At 32.4% G+C, this 25,429-nt stretch overlaps 1 protein-coding gene across 3 annotated transcripts in view; it reads right to left on the bottom strand.

The window, feature by feature from the left end:
• The window catches only part of CSMD3 (CUB and Sushi multiple domains 3), a 1,183,499-nt gene that overhangs the window by 303,150 nt on the left and 854,920 nt on the right, over positions 1–25,429 (bottom strand). For all 3 annotated transcript variants that reach the window (XM_007188796.2, XM_007188797.2, XM_028168178.2), the window contains 2 exons: positions 22,173–22,299; positions 19,455–19,657 (listed from right to left, as the gene is read on the bottom strand). In XM_007188796.2, the coding sequence (XP_007188858.2) occupies positions 19,455–19,657; positions 22,173–22,299 (330 nt within the window). The remainder of the gene's footprint in view (positions 1–19,454; positions 19,658–22,172; positions 22,300–25,429) is intronic.

The following is a 25,429-nucleotide window of genomic DNA, read 5'->3' as shown; positions in this document are numbered from 1 at the left end:
GCTATCGGTTTTACATTTGGTAGCATATATATATAACCATGCCACTCTCTCACTTCGCCCCAGCTTACCCTTCCCCCTCCCTGTGTCCTCAAGTCCATTCTCTATGTCTGCATCTTTATTCCTGTCCTGTCCCTAGGTTCTTCAGAACCTTTTTTTTTTTTTTTTTAGATTCCATATATTTGTGTTAACATATGGTATTTGTTTTTCTCTTTCTGACTTACTTCACTGTATGACAGACTCTAGGTCCATCCACCTCACTACAAATAACCCAATTTCATTTCTTTTTATGGCTGAGTAATATTCCATTGTATATATGTGCCACATCTTCTTTATCCATTTATCTGTCGATGGACACTTAGGTTGTTTCCATGTCCTGGCTATTGTAAACAGAGCTGCAACGAACATTGTGGTACATGACTCTAAAAGGTTATTTTCAAAAGGGTTAATTTTTAAAGGGTTACTTTTTAAAAAGGGTTAAAAGATGTAGACTGCAAATGTTATTTTACTGACCACTTAAATTAAATCTATGTATCATTATACACATCATCAGAAATCCTAACAGTTTTGCTTCATTTTACTGACAAACTAGTGTTTCTGAGCAATAGCCAAGGATGAAGACGTTGCATGTATAATTCCTTTAATTCTCCTAGCAACCCAATGGGTCAAGTGCCATTATTGGTTTTATTTTAGAGGTGAGAAAACTAAAGTTTAGGAAGATTAAGTAACCTGTTCAATATTACAAAAACTAAAGAGTGCAGAACCAAGGTTTGAACCCCAGTCAGTATGATTTCAGAAGCCAAACCCTTAAATGTTACACTAGACTGTCCTCTTCTACCTGTTAACTGTCCTAGAGATACATTTTCTTTCTCAGTTAAATATAATAAACCCCATTAAGAAATTATAAAAAATACAGAGATTATATCCATAAATAGAAAAGCTACAGTGCACACAAATGTGTCCATCTTAAAAATATTCAATCTTCTTTCATTTGAGTTATTTTTGAGAGAGTTATTTTTAGTTGTTAATAGAATAACAATCAGACTCATATTGGAGAATATTGAGGGAAGTGGGGCAGGGACTTGGTTCCAATTTCCAATTGGATTTGTTCTGTAATACCTATCAGTGTTCCTTAGCAGAACATCCATCAGGCATTACAGGGTCTGGCAATTATAATCTTTCAATATTGATAGACTTTTTTTTTTGTAAATGCTTTTGTGATAAACTCAGTCATTAAGCTTTTCTTGAATTGCTCTGGAATGGTTTCCACCAACACTAAAACTGATATATGGATTGGTTTTACAATACAAAACTGGAGCAGGATGTCCTACATACAAGATTTACACTTAGGATGTTTTAATTGGAAAGGAGTGATATAAATGTAAAATGTGCTACAGCTTTCAAGCTGAAAAGTAGAATGATATACAGATTATGAAAAATATTCTTTTGTTGTTGTTTTTGTCATTGTTGTAGAGGCTTCCTATGTGCTGGACTCTGCAAAAAGCTTGAAGCTTAATATGAACATTCTCAAAGTAAAAATGTACATATAACAATGTTACAAAAACACTGAAAGTAGTTGGTATGACCATGTCTTACCAGAGTTTGAGGGAAAAAAGATGTTTTGGCCCTATTGTCAGAGTCACTGTGCTTAAAGATTTAAAGCGGAACCTAGTAGCTAAAATATAAAGGCTTCAATATGATAGCTAATATATAATATGTAAAAATATTCATTTGCCTTTGGGTCTGGTTGACTTTAAGGAAGAGAGGTGGTAAAACTGTACTCTTCCTTTTTCTCTCAACTAATAAATAAATTAGGAGTAAGATTTTAAAACACAATAGAGAATGATGGGGTTTAGTGAAAGACCAAATAATTTTTTTCTTCTTGCAATTACTTGAGTTCTGAAAGCAATTAGTTAAATACACACAGAAAGAATTACTTGCTGTGAATGCTATTGTCTTAGTTTCTTTACTTATTCAAAGTTTAATCTCTATACTGGTTATACACTGTGTTTGTGGGTAGACAAAATTACATTAATTTTGGCACCGGTCATTCTTGTTTTCTGTATTAAATAGAAACTATAGACACCGAAGAAAATAAATAAACATTTAAAAAGTCATGCTGGGGCAGAATTTGAGACACAGATGTAGAGAACAAACGTATGGACGCCAAGGGGGGAAAACCGCAGTGGTGTGGGGATGGTGGTGTGCTGAATTGGGTGATTGGGATTGACATGTATACACTGATGTGTATAAAATTGATGACTAATAAGAACCTGCAGTATAAAAAAACAAAACAAAAAAAACAACTAATACTAAACTTCCTTTGGGTTATTTGTATGGAAATATGTTAATATAAATGTCTCAGACATTACATGAAATTTCTAAAAATCTTATATGTTCTGGTATAATGTTATAAGTCAATTCTAGTTATTACTTTAAAATGTATATCTCAGAAATAACTAAATTTCCTTGTCAATTGCATTATTATGAACTTTCACCAAATCTTGAACTGTGGTCATTTTTAAGTCTTTTGACATTTACAGACAGTTCTGGGTGTACACTGATGCTTTTGCAAAAATGTTCCTATAAACGGGTTTCATCTTCAAGGAATTCATGGAAAAGACTGACAAGTACAGGTTTCTGGTAACTGACTATACTGCTGAACTGAATGAATGAGCATTTTCAGAACTCTAATGGAAAACTGATGAATTCAAAAAAGTGCTAACAAAAGACCAGGATGAAAAAAAAATTAATTACATGGGACTGAGTGAACTGATGAGGATGATTATAATTTTTGTGACTTTCTGTTTGAATAAAAAAAAAAAAGTCATGCTGTATCTCCTTGGAAATTAGGACTGAAATAATCTCACAAAATTAGCATGATTTAAAAATAATTATATAATATTAGAACTTAATAACTATTAGTCACATATGTAAAAATAGGTTAAGAATTTTTATTTGACATTTGTTGTTCACTTTTGTGGAACATACAATTCTCAAGATATATAATTCTTATTTGCATTTTATTACTGTTGTTATATATATATTTTTAAGTAGATATTTGTTTCTCTCTATTCTCTTCTACTGTGGAATAATATACAGGGTGTTTCTATAGAATGAGGACTTTTTTGCAATTAAGTATTTTAATTTATCAACTATTTTAAAGATGTAAAAATTTAAAAAGTATATATTAGAAAATAATATACTTGCCACCAGTGTATTAAGATAGGTAATTTCTACTTATTGTCTCAGTTTTTTTAGTTCAAATTACTTCAAATTTAATTGATGAAATGAATATCTATATTTGTTCTATTAGGTTTAAGTTTGTCATTTATTCCTGATTCTTCTTAACATAAATGTGTAAAGTAAGCATAAATTCCAACAAAGATAAAGGGTCTTAACAAACTTGTTATCTCACCTGCAATGATATCATGAAAGGAACATTCTAGAAAGTGTATATAATAGGCTTATATGCGATCCTATCCAAATATATCTTGGATTTAGCTTTCAAAACCTAATGAAATTAACTATAAAAGATGACTTCCCTTCCTTGTCCCCCCCCCCAAAAGAAATGGCCATTTACATTTTGGTTAGTCTAGAATAGGAATTATCAACTGGTTAGTCTGTTTCACAGCTGATTATTCAGTAGAAATGATAATAGTCACAAGGAAAAGGTATATAAATAGAAGAGTATGTGACTAGTTAATATTGTCATTATGTAATATTTATTGGACACTTACTGTCTTTCAAACACTTGTACTATGATCTGTATCTCATTTGATTCACAAGAAGTCTGGGTACTATTAGTATCCATATCTTCCCAATGAGAAGATTGAGGCTAAAAAAAGATAAGAAGCCTGACCAACATCACATAGTTACTTAAAGTGGATGAAGTGTCCTATGCAGACATGAGACCATAACTGAGGGACATTTCTTAAGTAAAAGTGATAGTGTTTGTAATAAAAAGTGCTGAAAGTGTGAACTATAGTATTAAGTTCAAGTGAAATAATGACTTAAATTGAAATTTCTAAAATATGTTATTAATCTTTACTGTCATTTTAAAATCAGAAGAGCAGCTACCTACCTGCCTATCATTCTGATTGGAATAGTCCAAAAACCTACTTATTTATAACACTTAGCTTTAAATGTATTAATTTCTTACTTAAAAAATTGCACAGATATTAACAATACAGTCTTATTCACAGGATTCCATTGGTGTATATTTTGTCAAACTAAAATAAATCTGTGTATCTAAGAAAGAGATGTAGTTGTTCAACGTGAAGGGCAATCAGAATAGATACCAATAAAATAATGATGATTACTATTATTGTCTCTATTGAGAGCATACATTGTGCAAAACACTGAACTAGAAGCTAAGTTTATACTCTTAGGCTAAAACACAAATCATTATGAAGTATTATTATCCCTACTTTAAATGGGTAAAATAAGCCTCCATGATGTTAAATGTTTGCTCTTAGCAGAGATGAAATTTGAATCAAGAAACAGCAGGGCTCTTAACCATTAGAGTATATTGTCTCAGCACAAACCTATCCCATTACCAGATAAAACAATAAAAAGCCATACCCTACTAATGGAACTTTGACAGTTGTTTATTAACAAAAGAATTGGGCAAAAAAGTTAGACCTACATCGAAACAGAAAGGCAAGAACAGTTTATAACCCTTCACTACACACAAAAATTTTCTTGCTCCTGATATTTCACCATAAAGGGAAGCAAAAAAGAAAGACTCAAGGTTATTTTGCGGGTATTATTAGAAGTAATAAAAATAAAATTTAACCTGATATATGCCAAATTTAGCCATATATGTGTCAAATGGTATTAAGTAATTGCAGTAACAAGAACATTTCCCTTCCAATTGTTTTTCTCATTCTTGCTCTTCCTGTCCTCTCTTTTTTGTGATTTCTTTCCTTACAGTTCATTAAGAGAGTAGAAGCAATAAGATAGGCACGCCCTCACCAAATCTCTGGCGTCTGCATCCATATTCGCTACTTCCTCTCCTGTAGCAGCGAAGAAGGTGCCCTTTTCTCTATGTAAGGCTAACCCTGGTTCTTGTCCTGCTGGTATTAAAACCTTTCTATTTCTCAAGGACTTCATTCCTGAACATTTTTCATCTCTTCTGAATCACTAGGTTTTCCTTTTGTACTGGGTCATTCTCAAAAACATACAAATGTGGCTTCCAACTTCCATCTTAAATAAACAACCAAAATCCTCATTACATTCCCATTCTCTTCCAACTATTTTTCTCATTTCTCTCCTTTCTTTAGTAGGAAACCTATTAAACATCTGTCCTGCGGGAGATATCTATACAACTGTCTCCAGTTTCATCTGCCATTCATCACACGTATTCACTAAACTGTCCTTGCTAAATCTAGGCTGCCAAATTCAATGATAACTTAGTGCCTTCTTTTTTCAGAAACATCTTAGCAATATTTGTCACAGCACTTTTTTTCTTGGCTTCTCAGTCATCAGACTGCTAATTCTCTTTCCTGGCTTATTTGCTGCTCTTTTTGGTATCTTTTGCTATCTCTACCTTGTTAACCCAATGACTGAGAGCTGTAGTACCTCAGGGATTAGTTCTTAATGGTTCTGCTCCCATCTTTCTACAATTTCTCCTTGGATAACTTCACCTTATCCCATGGTTTTAAATGCTGTTTTTAGTTTAATGCTTCCCAAATTTATATATTCAGTCTTAATGTCTTTCCTGAGCTTCAGACCATTCTATTCAACTGTCTATTTAACTTCTTGTATATCTAATAGGCCCCTCAGCTTACCATGTCCAAAACACTTGCAAAATCATAAAATCTTTTAATTTTCAAATTTTTGTAAATAAAAATGTAAAAAATATTAAATTTCACCTATGTATAAAAAATTTTTCTATGCTATTGATATCAATAAAATCAAATAAATATTGTTCCATTTGAAAGTAAAAATTTCTCATTGCATATTTATTTCTAATTTAATATAATACCCAGATACAAATACTTTTGTTAGAAATAATTTCACCATAGAATGTAAAATCACTGACATAAGAAATAAACTGAACATTAGCAAACATACAAAATCTTGTAATATTACTTTATTTTTTATGCAAGTGATTTTATTCTGTATGGTAGCATTTACTTCTAACAAAATGAATTTTTATATCTGGTTATTATAGTAAGTCAGAAATAAATTTGTAATGACAAACTTTTCCTTTAAAATTGAACTGTTTTTATTCCACCAAAAACAACTTGTCTCCATAACAGTTTTTTCTTAAAAATTCTCATGACTCAGGGTGTGAAAAAAATAGATATGTAAAAGTAATACCATTTCATAACTACTTATCGTATACAGTAAAAATAATTTTTCAAGATATGTTATTCACATGCTAATTATATATAAATAAGTATGTAAATTAAAAAAGTTTATGCTCAAGTTAAGAAAGTTTACATTAGCATTTCTTAGGAATTGTTTTTACCATACTTTTAATCTTCACCAATAGTCTAAATCCACTGAAAGAGTTAGTGAATTTATTGTTAAGCAACATGGGACCTTATCAAATCAAGCGTTGCTATCCCCTAGGAATAAATTGTCCTTATATATAAGAAATTGAAGAGAATCTTTCACAATAGTTAAAAATAGTTCATCAAGGATAAACAAAAAGGTCCTATTGTACAGCATAGGGGACTACATTCAATATCCTATGATAGACTATAATGGAAAAGAATATATAAAAAAAGAATGTCTATATGTGTGTAACGGAGTCACTTTGCTGTACAGCAGAGATTGGCACAACACCGTAAATCAACTATACTTCAATGAAAAAAAATAAAATAAAAAAAATAGTTCAAGTAATATGTGTGGGGGACTGCCCTGGTGGCGCAGTGATTAAGAACCTGCCTGCCAATGCAGGAGACACCGGTTTGAGCCCTGGTCCAGGAAGATCCCACATGCCGCGGAGCAACTAAGCCCATGAGCCCCAACTACTGAGCCTGTGCTCTAGAGCCCGAGAGCCACAACTACTCAGCCCATGTGCCATAACTACTGAAGCCCGTGTGCCTAGAGCACGTGCTCTGCAACAAGAGAAGCCACCGCAATAAGAAGCCCGTGCACCGCAACGAAGACCCAACACAGCCATAAATAAATAAATAAATAAATAAATTTATTTTTAAAAAAGTGTGTGAAATGAATGAATGGATGAATGAATGAACAAAATTACAGCTAGTCATTTCAATGTATGCTTAAGGTTTGTTTATAATTTAGCATTTGTTTGACACTGGGAAACATTTATTCCAAGACTGCAGTAACAACATTTATATTACATTTTAATTTGCTTTAATTAATCTATCTGGATAACCTGAGGCTGTTTTCAGAACAATACTGATAGCACTAAATACTACAGAAAATGACTGAGTTCTCACCATTTTTACAACTAATCAGTACTGTAAATATACTTCTGACTTCTCATTTTATATTTGTTTCATCTAATTGAGAGTGTAATTTAATTGGAAATGTGCACCTCACCTAATACATATTTCACAGTCCTAACTAGCACATGTATAAGTTTCGACTATATTATGGATGATAATTCAGAGATAATGTCTGAATTACCATCTTGGTGACCTTGGGCAAATTAACAGTCCAGTTTGCTTATGGCATTGCTCTGTGCAACAAAGAATAAATACACTTAAATCGCTCATAAGTTCTTGTGTGTCCTTTCCATTCAGAAAGTAGACTCTTTGGTATAAACTTGTTTATCTCAAGAACTTTCAAAAGAGAAAAACCTTAGATTCTATACAGCTGGATAAAATCAAAAGCAGAAGACTTGTACTGTAATCTGTACTGTTGTAAGAAGGGGACACTGACCAGGTTGTATTAGTTCCCTGAATTTTAACTGCCTCATCGGTAAAATTGACATAGTAATAATTTTCTACCTGCCCGATTTAGTATTAGAAAATAATCTTAAGGTTCTATTCTAACAATTATATTGTATAATTCTATGAAAATATAAACTCTGAGATAAATCTTTGAAGACCAGTAGATTTTACTATTCACTGTGTAGTTTGTCTAAGAAGTTGTTGTATATTTTTTTGCAATATGTCAAGACACTTCAGCAAGGTCACAGTCCAAATTTGGTATTCACAAGGCCTTACACTCTTCTCTTCCAGTTCTATTGTCTTATATTTTTGTATTGACTAAGAAATGACACGATATTCTCCACTTCACTATCTATAAGGAAATCAAGCTGGGTAATGGGAATATTTAACCTGGAAGGAAATCCCATCTAGAATCAAATCAATCGGAAAATATGTGAAATGCAGATGGTAACCTAGAGGTGGATTTCACCCTGGAGAATTTTGCCCTTGACTGAGTCCCTGCTTTGTACAACATCCATCAATTTTACAAAGAATGTTCAACATCATTATTAGGCCTACACTCTGCCAGCTACTCAGTAACGTGGTTATCTTTAGAATTTCATTATGTTTCTAAGGATACATCTAATGATATGGCAAGTCAGGTTAAAGTAGATAGCAGCATGACAGAGATTTTCCTCCTATCACCTCTAGAGAGAAACAAAGCTGCCAATGCAAAAGAAACCACAAAGCTAGTGTTATAATATATTCCAAGTACTTTATATAGAAATACCTTTTTAAAATACATATTTACTCATTTTTTTAAATCAATTAATTAATTAATTAATTTTTGGCTGTGTTGGGTCTTCGTTTCTGTGCGAGGGCTTTCTCTAGTCGCGGCAAGCGGGGCCACTCTTCATCGCGGTGCGCGGGCCTCCCACTATCGCGGCCTCTCCTGCTGCGGAGCACAGGCTCCAGACGCGCAGGCTCAGTAGCTGTGGCTCACGGGCCCGACCACTCCGCGGCATGTGGGATCTTCCCAGACCAGGGCCCGAGCCCATGTCCCCTGCATTGGCAGGCAGACTCCCAACCACTGCGCCACCAGGGAAGCCCTTTACTCATTTATTTCACCAGGTAATTGTTGTGCACCCACTATAAGCCAAGTATGTTTTATATTGGGAATGAACTGTAATAAGAACCAACACCTCCATACCATCATTGATTCTTGTGCTCTAATACATGGACAAAAGTGAAAATAAAATCACTGGTCTAATTTCTTTGAAATCAAAAGGCATGTTAGGTTGAAGACTGTCAAAGGTACCTAAACAGGAAACTGATTTTATATCCAAGGATTATAAGGGATTATATAGAAGTCTAATTCAGAATTGAATTCTAGTATTTGGAGATCACCAGAATTAGTGAGCAAAAAAAGAGTAAAAACATATAAATATTGTTTTACATTAGTCTTGACTGACAGTATATAATACCAGTGTGCTTTTAATTTTACATTATTAAAAAATTTCCTACTCAATCAGTTTCATTTAACATTTACTAAGTATTAAATACCAGGTACAATGCCAAGTTCTGGTGATACAAATATTAATAGGATAAACCTTGCGCTTCAAAGGACACAGTCTAAGAGGGACAGCAGATGTGTATATGTCTTTAATATAATAAAATGTTTATTAAAATCAGGTGACATTTGTCATTGAAAGTGAAAAATTGTGGGCATGAAATAAAAAGCTAAAAGTAATTTAAATTATGTAATTAAAAATATGTACTGATTTACCAGATTGATAATATTACATTGATGAATTTTTCAAAATAAGTATCTATGCAAAACCTACTAAAAATAATTTCTAAAAAATTAAAATGCCATGTCTGTGCACACAAAAACATCTTTATATGAGTTAATTAAACATTAAAAATAAGATAAGCAAAATGATCATTTGTGGTACAAATGTACATTCTCTAATTGGTTTCCTAGACATATTTAATGTCAATTTACTATTTTTTCTTAAGTATGTGGTTTTCAACATATTCTTATTTTTATTGGTATTGTTAAAGGTATTTTTAATACATTTTAAATCGTTGGCATGTTAACAGAGGTCTCTACAGGCCATACTATTTTTAATTGAGAAAGGTTTTTCTTTATAGGTATTGAGGTATCTGGTAGGCTTAGGACTAATTCTTTAAAATAGAGGAAAGTTTCAATTTGATTTTATTTCATACAACAATGTGTAAATATTTCAGCTTAAGTATTTTCACAGATAGTAAATTTTTACTTCTTTTCAGATACCTTTCTTGACAAAAATTTTTATAATATAAAGCTTACCAAGTTGTCTTAAATTATGATTTTTTTTGGAATACTTCACTTGTAAGCTGTATAATTGTATGTTTTCTCAATTTTATTCTATTATAGTGTAAAATATAAATTCAATCTGATTAAAAAATAAGAACTTCATCAAAAGATACTCTCTTTTCACAAGTCAAATCATACTACAGGACAATAATAGTTTCAAATTTTAATTTTATACAGTGTTTTAACTTTTAACTTTCATAAAAATAGCATTTAAATGTCTTCCTATTTCCAAACTTTGTTTTCAATAATTATAATTCACCAAAATTTTCAAAAGCTGAAGATCTTTAACATGCCAATAACTGAATATTTTGATTAAAGATTTTCATATGATTTTAATATAAATCAACCAAATTTAAAGGTTTTATTATCAAAAATTTCAAAACCATAGTAGGGCATTTTGGTTGATTATGAAAAAGAGTGCTTCAGAGATGCAAACTTTTCTAAGTCTGAATGACAATGAGTAGAGAAAACAGAAGCTGGTACTGACATACTAAAGTTTATTTATTTTTGAATCAGCATTACTTTGTCATACACACAAAAAATGTAATTCAATTATTTTGCTGTATATAAAAATATCTGTAAATTTTAATGACAGTTTTATTGTGATGGGTAGAATTTGCTTGGTTGCAGTTATGAATTATATGTACACCACAACCAATTCTAAGTATATATCTGTTTCTTAATTTTATAAGAGCTTTGTTTTTGCCATGAAGTTGTGTGTCACCAAAATTTATATTTGTATTATTATCACAAAACAAATAGCCTTATCCTTAACACTATAATTTTAATATGTGATCTTTGTCTCATTTAAAAAAATATTTAAAAGATAATTGTTTGCTTAAAGTTTAAAAAATGTATTGTGGTGTTAATATAAATAGAAGTAAGATAAATTGAAACAACAGTCCAAAGGAAAGAAGGGGGAAATGTAAATACACTATCATTCTTACATTATATATGACGGTGTGTAATAGAAGTTAATGGTAGGTTTTGATCAAAGATGTATGCTATTAATATTAGAGCAAGTACACCCCCACCTCCAAAATGTTTAGCCAATAAGTTAATAGAGGGGAAGAAAATGATGGTGGAAATACACAGGTGGGTCCAATAAAAGTAAATAGCAATACGGCAGCCAAACCAAACCATAACAATTACATTATGTGTGAACGGTCTAATGATTTAAAGACTGCAATTCGGGGGAAGGGGAAGTTGGGACGAAGTGAGAGAGAAGCACTGACATATATACACTACCAAATGTAAAGTGGATGGCTTGTGGAAAGCTGCTGTATAGCACAGGGAGATCAGCTCCATGCTTTGTGACGACCTAGAGGGGTGGGAGAGGGAGGGTGGGAGGGAGATGCAAGAGGGAGGGGATATGGGGATATATGTATACATATAGCTGATTCCCTTTGTTATACAGCAGAAACTAACACACCATTGTAAAGCAATTATACTCCAATAAAGATGAAAAAAAATAAAGACTACAATTAAAAGGCAGAAATCTTCAGACTGTATAAAAAAACAAGACTCAAGCAAGTACTATCTCAATCATGTGCTGTTTAAAGTAGAAACCTACTTTAAATATAAAGACACTAACAAGTTAAAAGGATGCTAAATGAAATACCGTGCAAACACTAATTATAAGATATTCATATCAGACAATGCAAACTTCAAGACAAGGAAAATTACCAGAGAAAAAGAAAGCTACTTCATTCTAATGAAACAGTCAACTCATTAAGAAGGCATAGCATCTCAAACGTACACACCTAGTAACAGATCTTCATGATACACAAACATGACAGGACACGATAAGATAGAAAGAATAAACAGGCAAATCCACAATTGCTGTTGGGCATTTCAATGCTACTCTTTCATTAGTGGATTAAAAAAAAAAGTAGACAAAATATCAGTAATAATATAGAACACTTCAAACACAATGCTATCAACCAACTGTATCTAATTGGTATTTAATTCACAATAATGGCAAGTGTACATTCTTTTCAAATGCACATGGTTCTTCTAGAAAAATATATGCTGGACCATAAAATAAGTCTAAGTAAGTTTAATTATTGAAATGTTAAAATTGTAACTAAATTTATAATATGAGATGTTTCATCTTTATCACAATAAACTTTCAAAGACTATACTCTGCTTCATAAAATGGAGGTAAAAAGTAAAACTTTTGCTGGAATTAAAATATTTGAGGTGATTGATGTTACTGATGTGACATATAAGATTGGACTCATTTAACTATTTGGGAAGTTCTTCTGGTAAGGAAGCTGGCCTGTTAACACTTTTCATACACGCAGAAGAGAATTTAGAACATAAAGTGATGAAATTAGTAGAGTTTTCATTTGTTCTAAATGAAAAGTCATGCTTTTTTTTAAAACAGATTATGTCTTCTAGTTTTCACATGGTCAATGACATCACATGATCCCCATGTATGTTAACATACATTGTGTACAAGTTGCATTTTCATCATCGATTTTCTTTTATTTTAATTGAGATGTTACTGTTTTATTTTTTAGCATCTTCATTGGAGTATAATTGCTCTACAATGGTGTGTTAGCTTCTGCTTTATAACAAAGTGAATCAGCTATACATATACATATCTCCCCATATCTCCTCCCTCTTGCGTCTCCCTCCCTCCCACCCTCCCTATCCCACCCCTCTAGGTGGTCACAAAGCACCGAGCTGATCTCCCTGTGCTATGTGGCTGCTTCCCACTAGCTATCGGTTTTACGTTTGGTAGCGTATATATGTCCATGCCACTCTCTCACTTTGTCCCAGGTTACCCTTCCCTGCCCCCGTGTCCTCAAGTCCATTCTCTAGTAGGTCTGAGTCTTTACTCCCGTCCCGCCCCTAGGTTCTTCATGACCGTTTTTTTTTTTTTTAGATTACATATATATGTGTTAGCATACGGTATTTGTTTTTCGCTTTCTGACTTACTTCACTCTGTATGACAGACTCTTGTTATTGGGTTTTTTGATCATTAGCACATCAAAATTAAAAAAAAATTTTTTTGATGATTAGCAGACATTATGAGCAACTTGTATAAAATCCTTAATATGTAAGTAATAAAAGTCTAAGAACCATGTAGTTAATCCAAACAGGTATTCCAACAACTTATCATATTAAAATTTGTAGGCAATTTGTTCATAAAATAACAATATCAAGTATCAATATCTTAAAATATTAATATACTGTTAGGTCTAAATCTCATGTTTAATATCATATATACTACATTCTCAATCAAAATATCCCATCTTTCACATGAGGTTAACAAGTTATTAGAAAAAATTGGTCTATTAATACCAATGATATCAGGGTCCCAGGGATAAATCCAAAACCAGGGAGAAATTTTATTTAGGAAATAATTCAACTAAAAAGAACATAGCTATAGTAGATAGGTACTTTAAAATAATCATAATAATAATCAATTTAATACATCAGGTACTTTAAAATGACAAAGATGTTGTTGATGTATTATCATGGCTCCAAATCACCATTTAATTATGTTTCATATTTTAGAATATAAAATTGCCCCCTCCGTAGCTTAACAGAATGTTAATATAATATACAAGCCAAGGAAGTCTCATTTTATTCTGTATTCTACTAATTTTTGATTGTACAGAAAAATAACCAATCAGTATGTGATTTACCCTTAAAAATAATTTTACAATTTACCTAAATATGTTTAATTGAAATGGGATCATATGGAACTCCCCACTTTTTTAAAAATGTGTTTCTGGATGTACTAAAATGCTTTGATTCACAAATCATAATAAACAAAAATTCTTCTAGATCCTTTCCTGCTATCTTTTTGGGTTTAGTTTCAAATTTTGCGAGAATAAGTTTGTCTGACATCCTTGTTGATCTCTGCTGGGTCTTCCTGACAGCCTCCTTCAGCTGAACTTTCTTTTAGAAATCTTGGTGGAATTAAGCTTTCTTAAGAAATGAATATTCAGTATGTACTTTCTATCCCACTGCTGCCATAAATGTCTATCGTAAAATAATAAAACAGTATGATAAAATAAATAATTGTTAATTTATCCTATAAAATAAATAACAAACACTCATGGCAAGAACATTCAGACTACAGCTCTACAGCACATCTGTGCAACCTCTACTTCTGTGCATATTTCAAAAATACATATTTCTCAGTGATTTGGCCAACTCATGGCCTGACAGCTTTAGGTATCTTTCAAGCCACAGAATAGATTATGACATAACTTGCTGTTATACAAAATAGCTGGCAGGGCAACAGTATCAAATAGTTCTCCCAATACCATCTAAGATCAGAATGGGTTAGATGTTAATATCTGAGAATATTTTCATTTTATCTACAAGAGCCCTATATGCTATCCATGAAAGGGAAGTGTAAGTTACCTGGCATCCACAAAAGACTGGGAAATAGAGATGGGTTATCAGTATTTGTCTTTCAAAATTAATCATGTATTATAATTACTCTGAGCACTGGGAATATATCTTGCACACTACTAGATGAGATCAAACACAAAGACAATAGCTAATAAATACACCTTGGCTATTTTAACAGAACTATTAATAATGATACTTTGTTGAAAATGGAAAATACAGACCAAATGTCAAACAAGTCAGGATGCCAGGAAAATAGGCATAAACCAGGGCTGTCTTGGGCAAACGAGGATATACAGCCATTCTAATATAATACACACATAGTGCCAGGGCACTGCAGATATGGGAGTGACTAATTCTGCCTAGAAGTTCATTAGTACCTAAAGTATCATTTGACCTGGGCCTTGGAAAATGACTAAGAATTTACGGATATTTGAATGTGGACATAAGTGTTACAGGAACATGGAAGAGAGTTTGCAAAAGAAGCAGAAATGTGAAAGGTCAATGTCTTTTCAGGACAGTGCAGTTAGATGACTAGATGTATGTAACTGAATAGTGAGAGATGAAGCTGGCAGGTAATTTGGGTGCAAATTGTGGAGGCTTTAAATGTAATTCCACAGTTTTGAACTTATGACTGTGTAGCCATAAAAGAATTTTAAACAGAGGAGTGATGTCTGATTTATATTTTCAAAACATCAGCCAGGTGGAAATGTAGAGAAAAGTCTGGCTGAAGAGACAACGAAGTGAGTGGCTAGTCGACTGCTACAGCAGTGTAGGCAGTAATAATGAGGATGGGAACAAGTGCAGGGGCACCATGCCGTCCTTTAAGGTCGGGAGACATCAGTGTCTCATGACTAAGGAATCCATCTCCTTGAGAATTTTCAACAGTATAATATATGGCCCTTGGTATTTTGTATCATCCAGCAGGGGCATATTCTTAACAGAGATGTCAAAGAGTGAAGAGCACAGAAAACGCTCTGTCAAAATCAACTATTCTGTGGGCAAATGACAGCATGATACTTAAAGATGTCCTCCCTGAGGAACTAAAGTGGGATGAGACAAGCAGATTACAAATTTAAGTAGGAGATATATATAGAGGCTGACTGCTGAGAACCAAGGGCAGAACATAGGACAGCATGAGGTAGCCATGTCAGACTTAAGTAGCTGTGATTAAGCAAAAGAGTCTTGCAGAATATAACACCAACAGGCAAAGCAAAAGACTAAAAAGAATGAATAGATCATGAAATAGAAGGCATGAGGCTGCTGATAGCAGCTTGACAGTGATTATGAAGTTGGTATGTGACCTACATTTCAGTTAAATTCACTTTGCACCAAGTTCACTGAAATCCATTTCGTTGGTTGCATTTTGTTGCTTAAGACTGTTTTGCTGCTATTTCCTGACTCATTCCTTTTTTAATTTATTATTTGACACTCAGCTCTTTGCTCAAAAAAGGAACAGGCAATGTGGTGGTGATGGTGGGCGGAATGGGAACAGAATGAAAATCTGACAATTAAAATAATGATACAAACTGATTTGGTTACTATTGTTCTAGTTTATGCCTGTTGTCCAGCTTAATTTTTAAGTGTCCCCTTTTACTCTCAAAAGTTATCTTAGATTTGAACAATAAATTACATGATCACCCTAAATAGAATGTTTGCTCTTTACAGACATTTAGAGAGGCAAAGTTCATATAATTAAAACATCTTCAGAACAATGAAATGATAAACCATGTTTTCACATCTTTATTTGGAAAAAAATTATAGCTAGTGCCTAGAGCATGGGCTGGAATTTGTCTTATAAAGAAAGGTCAGAGGATGTTTTAAAAAGAGATTGTTTTATAAACATTTTAAAATGTTTTATACAGAGGGCAGAAAATATTTTATAAAAAGAGGTCTTGGTGCTGAGTCTGGAAGAATGAGCAAGGCTTAAGAAAAATATTTAAAGTAAAAGAAACTTTAGGGACAGAAAACAGTACAGGGTGTGTGTGTGTGTGTGTGTGTGTGTGTGTGTGTGTGTGTTTATGTAACTAAAGATTTGCCTAAGTGAAAGGAAAGATGCACTCGAGAAATAGCTGGAGATAAATATGCTTACTATCTGGTCCTTTAATAGACTCTCCTAGAATGAACGAATGAACAAATGAATAAATGGGTAACGAGATAGATTTATCTTGGGAAAAGGAATTCAGGTAAAACCCTCAAGTGGCAAATTTTGACCTGCAAGCCAAATTTGACCCATAGTCATGATTTATTGGACTATAGACTTTAATATTCTCTTTAAGATTAGTTGAGTTGTTTTCTTTGACAATGAGATGACTTTACATAAAACTCTTTATTTCAAGTTCCACTTAAAAATTAGTCTGTCTTCCTATAGGGCAAAATGACTTTAGCCAGAGGGGGCAACTGTCCCTTTTAAATGGGAATGTACACATTCCAGCTTTCCTTTATTCCTTCTCACTGCTTCACTTGTATAAATCATCTGCTTTTTGGAAGTGTGACTTTAGATGTGGTTCTTGTAAGCATAATCAGAAAGACAAGCTGATTAAATTGTAGAACTTCATTGTAACTAATAACGCATAATTAAAATCTTTGTATTTCCTCTAGAATATTAATAAATAATAAATAAGGATAGCAAAAGAGTAGTAATAACTGCTAAGCATTTACTATGCACCAGGCACAGTGTTAATCTCCTTTCAGACATAGGTGGATTTGAGTCACAGCTGCAGGCATCTGCTAGGGTGTGACCTTGAACAAATTAACTCACTTTCTGAACCTCAGTGTATTGTTTGGTAAATGGGGATGATACAACATATCTCATATGGCTTCTGTGAGGATTAAATAGATCATACAAACTACTTACGGTTCTTGGCACCAAGCAAGACCTCATTCATGAAAAAACTATTTTCACATTTGAAATCTGAACACTTATAAAGCTGTATAGGCATAAGTTACAGAAGATCTCCAACCCAGAGACTAATTTTCATTGATTGATGCTATTCACAATATATTAACTCTCCAGGTAATTTTATTTCAATGAATAGGTTTTTAGTCTCAGATCAGTAGTACACATTTCTACGCATCTTAAAAGAATATTATGGAGGCAGATTTATTAAAACTCTGGTATGATACATATTGTTTCCATAACTTTAATATGCCCTACAAATGCAATAAATATAAAAATGTATTGCTAATTTCACAGACAAATGTGCATTAAAAATTCCATAAATGCATATAAAGCAGTCTGTTTCTATTAATCAGATGTACTTGGCATTCACAAACAATAGCCTGAAGCACCTTTTCACATGACTGCATTCAGACATTTAATCACAAATAACCATTTAAGTGTAAAACCTTACTAATTTAAGGTAAATGGAAGGAGAGCTGTTGGTTGCCAAACTACCATTATAAATAACTGAAATTGAACAGCAATCATAAGCAGTTTGCTGACAAATTGTTCCTAACTTCAAAAAAAGGAGAAATAAACAGTAGAAAATAGAAGATATAAATATGAACAATGTTTCATTTATAAGCGTTTCAGAATTACAAGCCATTTATGTTTATTAATTACATAATCATTCTCTTATTTTTCATTCCTTTTTTCTTTGTCTCAAAAGATACACTAAAGGTACAAATTGAAAGATATTGACTCTGCTGATGTACACCTCTCTCACATGAACTTTATTTATAACACAAAACAATTCATTTACTTTAGTAGATTATGCCAAACAACTGTCTTCCATGAACAAAAGGTCTGTCAAGTTAATTATATATTTGTATTGACCAGTTGTTAACCTAAAGTGGTATATTTTCAGGCCAGTCGTTAAAAAAGCCCTTCATGCTTTTTCTAAAGGGTTCCAATTTTACATTTATTCGTATAATGATAATAGTTCACTGGGCACCAACTATTTACTACTCAATACTAAGAACTGTGCACACGTGATCATGTTAAATCTTAATAATCTATTTATGATATGAGCATTATTATTCCTATGTGAATTAGAAAACTCAGACTCAGGTGATGAGGTAAGGTGTCCAAAGTCAGCAATTAGTAAGAAGACAGGATTTGAATTAAGGCACATTTGAAGAATACTGGTTTGCACTCTTCCCATAGATGATGTTGGAAATCTCAATAAGTTTCAATTAATAGGACTTTTTAAGCCTATACAATTAGAAGATCCCTTAGATATTTTTCTCAAAGAGATAATGTGTGTTGGTAATAAGAGTGAAAAAATAGCAACTAAAATTTTTGAGTTTTCATTTAGTTTCTCCAGCCATTAAACCAAAATCCGTTTTACAGAACAGCATATATTTAACCACTTAGCAGTGCCATAAAAAGAAAAAAGGCCATGAACACTAGTAATTATAATGAATGATATTTCATTGTTGTAGGAAATCTTTAATTTAATAGTAGATCTAAAATATTTTGTCAAAGCTTCCTGTGAATATATAATTAAGATCTTTAACAGAAGAAAAATAAAATTAGTAAAAATGTAGGGTTGCTTTTCTTTTAATGGCAAATATTCATTTCCTTCCTTATCTCCAAAAATTGTACATTTTAAAATATAATTTTACAGTAAATTCAAATTACAAGCTGTATAATGTAATTATTTCATTTGCTGAATTATTTTAACACCATCTTTACTTTATGGAAAATTGGTTTGACAATTGGAGAGAAGGGCTCAACAATTAATTAATTAAAAGTTAATTGTATTTCTTTTTTTCTATGTTTTACCTTAACTCCAGATGAATAAGAAGACTAGAAATAGGAATATTTAAGATCATTAAAATTTTAAAATTAAAGTTTGAGCAGTAAACAGAACTATTTAAATAGCACTCCTATTTTTTATTGAAGAAATAAAAAAATAACTCACTTGAAAATTGAATTGCAAATCCAGATTTGCTGATATAAAAGTCCGTGTCAAACTGGATGGTTACTATGTTGAGGGTGCTATGGATTCCTTCAGGAATAAGAGAACCACTAATTTCCTTTAAAAGCATATCATTTTCTGGTGGACCATCCCAAACTCGGAGTATATCATGCGATGCTTCCGTATCAAAAGCAAGAAACTGTAGGCTGTGGGAGAACCATATATCTCTGATTATCTTAAACATGGATTCAGTTTTAAATAAAGAATATAACAAATACTCATCTTGTTTATACTAGATATTCCTTTTATTCTATCAGATAAAAATGAATTATGTAAACTGCATATATAAACTTAATGAATTTTTCTTGAGCAGTATAATTTTTTTTAAGAATATGGTTAAATGTACTATTACATCACCTCTGCAAATTATAAAAACTTTAGGTATACAGACTATCCCTGACTTATGATGATTCAGTTTAGGATTTTTTGGCTCTAAGATGGTACAAAAGCGATATGCATTCAGTAAAATCTGTACTTTGAATTTTGATCTTTTCCCAGTTGTGATATGCTGTATGATACTCTCTCACGATGCTGGGCAGTGGCAGGGAGCTACAGCTCCGTCAGTCACAAGATCACAAAAACAAACCGCCAATACATTTACAACCATAATATACCCATAAAACCATTCCGTTTTTCACTTTCACTATAGTATTCAATAAAGTTACATGAGATACTCAACACTTTATTATAAAATAGACTTTGTGTTAGATGATTTACTGTAGACTAATGTAAGTGTTCTGAGCATGTTTAAGGTAGGCTAGGCTAAGCTATGATGTTCAGTAGGTTAGTTATATTATATGCATTTTCAACTTATGATATTTTCAACTTACGTTGAGTTTATCAGGATGTAACCCGAGGAAGATCTGTACATTCTTTTCAGTGTTCATGACTTTTAACTGTGGCAATGGCAGGTGACACTTAGAGGATCTCATATGTGCCAGGCACTGTGCAAAATGCATTACATCGATTTTCTTCCTTTAATTGTTACAATGACCCAATGAAGCAGGAACAATTTTTATCTCAATTTTACAAATGTAGCAAATGGGGTTGAGATAGATTAACTAAGATTGCCCAAAGGGTGGCAGAGTCATGAATTGAACTCAAGTTATCTAATTCCATAGTATGTGTTATTTCCACTGTTTCAAGTTTTTTGTTTGTTTTATCAGACTCAAATGAGGTTTATTCCGCAAATGCAAAAATGGTTCACACTCAAAAACCAACGATTACATTTCACCACAGTGACAGATATAAGGAGGAAAACAATCACATGAAGATCTCAATATACACAGAAAAAGTATTTAAAAAATTCAGTATCCATTCATAATCATCACACCCAGTAATCTAGGAGTAAAAGGGAACTTCCTTAATGTGAAAGTGTCTACCCCAAAAAAAATGCACAAAAAAGGAAAAAAAAAGTTTCATGTTAAATCTATTTTGCTTTGTGTCTAATCTAGACAAAATTAGTGTCTGATTTTTTTGCGCCTAATGCCAAAAATTAGAAATCCAATTGTATTAACATGCTCAACTCTCTCTCTCCATATATACACACACACACACACACACACACACACACACACACACACACACATATACCACATTCATGTGTGATATGTGATCTGGGTTGCAATTTAATATCAAATATTTTTCTTTAATTTTTAAAAATCCCAGAATTCTGTTGAAGTTAATATTTTCACATTTACCATTTCTAATATTTAAAACAATACGTGACCTATCTTAAAGAAAAGTAGGCTGAGGTTCGATTCAATTTGTAGCTGCAAATTGCCTTGCAAAAGTAATGTACCAGTTCACACTGCATCCAACAATACATGGAGTACACCTTGCAGCATGTTATTTGAAGGACAATATTTGTTTTTCATAAAACTGCCTTCATCACCCATAAGCCTGTTTGAAAATCCATTTATATAAAGCAGCAATTCTTAATGTCACTGTTTTGTGAGTGATAACACAATAGCTAGCTCATATGTCAAGGGGAATTTGTTCATTTACTAATTCATCCCTAGTCATAACAATAATAGTTAAACTAGAACTGAGAGCAGGTGCGCCTTGGAAACCTGACTGGTGTTAATTTAGGAGGCTACGGTTCCGCCATCATCTAAGAGGAAATTATGTGAAGAACTGTGAGCCACCTAACTAAACTCAGCAGGAACAGAACGCTAACATGGTTAGAGCGTGGGAAGAAAGCAAATGCTTCAGAGATATGCCGAAATCTAGGGAAGACAGGGAATAGGTACTGAGTCCTCTTCCATTCTTATTTCTTCTAAATGTTCATGAGGCTGAACTTATGACAGTGATCTGCACAACTCTGTATACCTATCAAAATGATGGACTCAGCGTCTTAAGTCATGCAGAACTGAAAGTATAGCATCGCCAACAAGTAGGAAAAATTCGCACCTTCTGTGCCCTCTTATAACTGAAACGCTTCTCTCTAAGGGGCTGTATGAACTACTGCTGTGGACCACAAATCAATAAATCATGCTTGTGAATACTTTTTTTTCATATTTTAAACATATAAAAACCATGTTTTTCTTTGCCAAGGTTAAAAAACATTGAAAAATCTTGATATTAATTGATATTATATATAGGGGCTGATCAGGGAAATTCAGATTCCCTGGTCATTTTGAAATAATAAAATCCATTTACCTGACAATGTTTCCTGGATCTACCTCAATCATCCACATGCAACGCAGATTATTGTCATACGGAAAGGGATAACCAGGAGATAAGATTCTTCCTGATGATTCTCCTTTAAAACGACCTCCGCATTCAGCTAGTAAAAAATTAATTCAATTTTAAGTCACAATTTAATGCCAATCTTTCTAAACAATCTACGAATTTCTCAAGAGTATATATTTTTTCACCTGAAGGAAAACAGAGATTGGTTTCTCCTCTTATTGAAAGTATATATTTGTATATGCTTTCTCAGATTAAGGTATTAATTGAAGCAAGAACATACTGTACAATAAAAAAAGAATCTCAAGTCAGATCATATAAAAATAATATAATAAACCTAATTAGGGAATTGAAAAAGTACACACTCAAAACTCTGAGTTTAGGCTTCCAAACATTTTAAGATGTGTTGTTAAATAATGATAATGTAAAAAGGGAAAACAGATGGCAAGTTGCTCACTGCTAGTTGATTGTAGGCTGAATAATTCATCATCTTACTACCTCACCTCTGAGAAAAAATAAGCTTTACTGCAGTCCCTCAGGCCTTCTAAATTTCATTGTCCTTTTATTCCCCTTTAAATCACTCTAAACTCGTTCGCTTTTAACCTCCCGAAAGTCAAAATGGCATTTTTATTAAATTTTTCTTCAGTTAAATCTACTTCAGTTTTGATTTAAACTGAAATCAAACCGGTCTCTAATTTTTATAAAATTTATCAAATTAAAAATGTAAGCATCATCATACACTATAATAAAAATTTTATCTTCTGGGGAATTCCCTCTCCATTTTAATAATATTTAATATATTGGGATATCTGGAATGATTTTACTTTGATAAGTCAATAATCTAGAAAGAATTCTCTTTCTAGAGAAGAGAGAAACTAAATAGTTTGCTTAATTAGTATATTGTTCTACATCTCTAAATCCTGGAAACCACAGTGTAGTAATACATTATACATTTGAAAATTTTCCAGATTATCATAGTACCAAAAAAATAAGCCAAATCCATATTATTTTACTTCTTGCTTAAATATTTGAATATACTACTATATTTATTTTGCTTGTTCTCTGCAGTGTTACTGTCTTACTGTCAAATTCAATGACTGAAGTAAGCATCTTGGATGCTTGGATTTTGTTTTGTTTTGTTTCGATTATTAGAGCAAAGAAGGTCAAAGACAGAAAGTTTCAGCATTTGGAAAAGACCTAATAACAATCGAATATCATGGTTCAAATCTGTAGGCTCTATTCACGTAGGTAAAATTGTTTCAAAGGTTTTAGGTGTTACGTTTTAGCACACTATGATGGTTAGTCTCATGTGTCAACTTGGCTAGGCTACAGTACCCAGTTATTTTATCAAACACTAGTTTAGGTATTGCTATTTATAGACCTGGTTAACATCTACAATCAGTTGACTTTAAGATTACCCTTGATAATGTGGGTAGCCTTCATCCAATAAATTGGAAGGCCTTAAGAGGAAAAGTGGAGTTTTCTAGACAAGAAGATATTCTCCCTCAAGCCTGCAGCATTAAGTCCTGCCCGAGTTTCTGGACTTTTGACCTTCTCTCTGGATTTTGGGCTTGTCAGCTCCCACAACTGCATGAGGCAGCTCCTCAAAATAAATACATTTCTTGATTACAGATAGACAGACAGATCTGTATCTAGATCTACTGATCCTTCTTCTCTGGAGAACCCTAACTGATACACATACCTACAGAGGGCTAAGCAAGTTTATTTTGCATTGCAACATTAGCTTAATTTAATTTATAATAATAAACTTAAGTTATTTTTAAAGTAAATGAAAAGATATCTGTATTTAAGAAGTTACCATCACTTATTGAGGTTTTTCTCATTTTTTAAATAAAAACTTTGTTGGACAACCTAGAACTCTATAACTATAATAATTCATTTTTCATCATTTTAATGATTTATCACTATTATTGGCATATATTTCTTATGAGAACAAATTTGACACTTCATTCCTCCAGATTAATTTTTAAGCAACTTCAAGGCAGACTGGAATTTTGGGTACTGTGTTTATCTTGAATTTAAACATACCTCTTTCTTTTTCCATATTTCTTTGCTACAAATATTATTGGTATTTTGATTTCAAATGAACCAGTGTGATATACCATAACACTGGGGTTCATATTCTGACAGAAGTCTTACATTTGTAGATAAAAATGAAGATGTACAGGTTAAAGTTCTTTGGCTATGGTGTCTCAAAAATTAATTTTTGTTTGCTCAATGTATAAGCTACAGGAACATAATTACCTAGAAATAATCCATATAATTGAGAAAAAGTTTCTTATTTGGCAAAGGCAAAAATATAATCATAATAGATATTTAAGGTTAATGGGCATAGAAAATTATGATTTTAGGCCAGGTGGTAAAGCTATTAATTATTGCCAGTAAAGAACACCATCTAAAATAGAATTTCATCTCCTGTTATCATGGAAGTCATAGCATGACACACCATGTGTCCAACTGTTTCAGCTGTTATTCCTGATCAACCATCATTAGAAAAAAAAAAGATTACCCTTCACATGAAATTTTGAGCAGTGTCAAGTCACTAAATTTTGACTTGGCAGATTCATAAACATAAAGTGCATTGATTCATTGCAAACAAAATTAAAATCTTCTTTCTGATACCAGACCAAATGTCCTATTTGCATAAAATTTTTCCAAAAAATGAAAAATGTCTTTACCTTGGTTCAACATATAAGGAAAATATATGTTTTTCAATGTATTTGTTTATGATTTAAATTTTAAAGACAACATGGCAAGTCAGTATTTACAAGTTTATACTTTTGTGCTATTGCAAGCCTTAATGATTTTCTGAATATATTTCATATTCACATCAAAGAACATAACTTCAGAGAGAACTAATCAGTGCTACATTGTTCTCATAACCAATGACAGTGGGTTGATTGTTGGTCATATTCCAGAATCTCAAGCTTTGTCAATTTAGGTTGTTACTGTAGTATTATCCTCATAATCTATCCAAAATTCAGATGCCATCTGAAAGTAAAGCACTATAATTGCATTCTGGTTAGATAAAAGTATGTTTGCTTTCTGTGTGAATCACTGTTTTAATAAACCAATAGAAGACTCATGTCATCAAAAACACTGCAATTAGTTGCAAGACCTCTAATAACTAGCATTTCATTTTTTTTCTATTTGAAGTCCTTCAAGTTTTGTGGAGATTCCTATGTTGACCATATGAACTAACAAAC

Source organism: Balaenoptera acutorostrata, chromosome 17 (assembly GCF_949987535.1).
Source record: "Balaenoptera acutorostrata chromosome 17, mBalAcu1.1, whole genome shotgun sequence".
NCBI classification, from domain to species: Eukaryota; Metazoa; Chordata; class Mammalia; order Artiodactyla; family Balaenopteridae; genus Balaenoptera; species Balaenoptera acutorostrata.
This window is presented reverse-complemented; position numbering and strand designations above follow the sequence as displayed.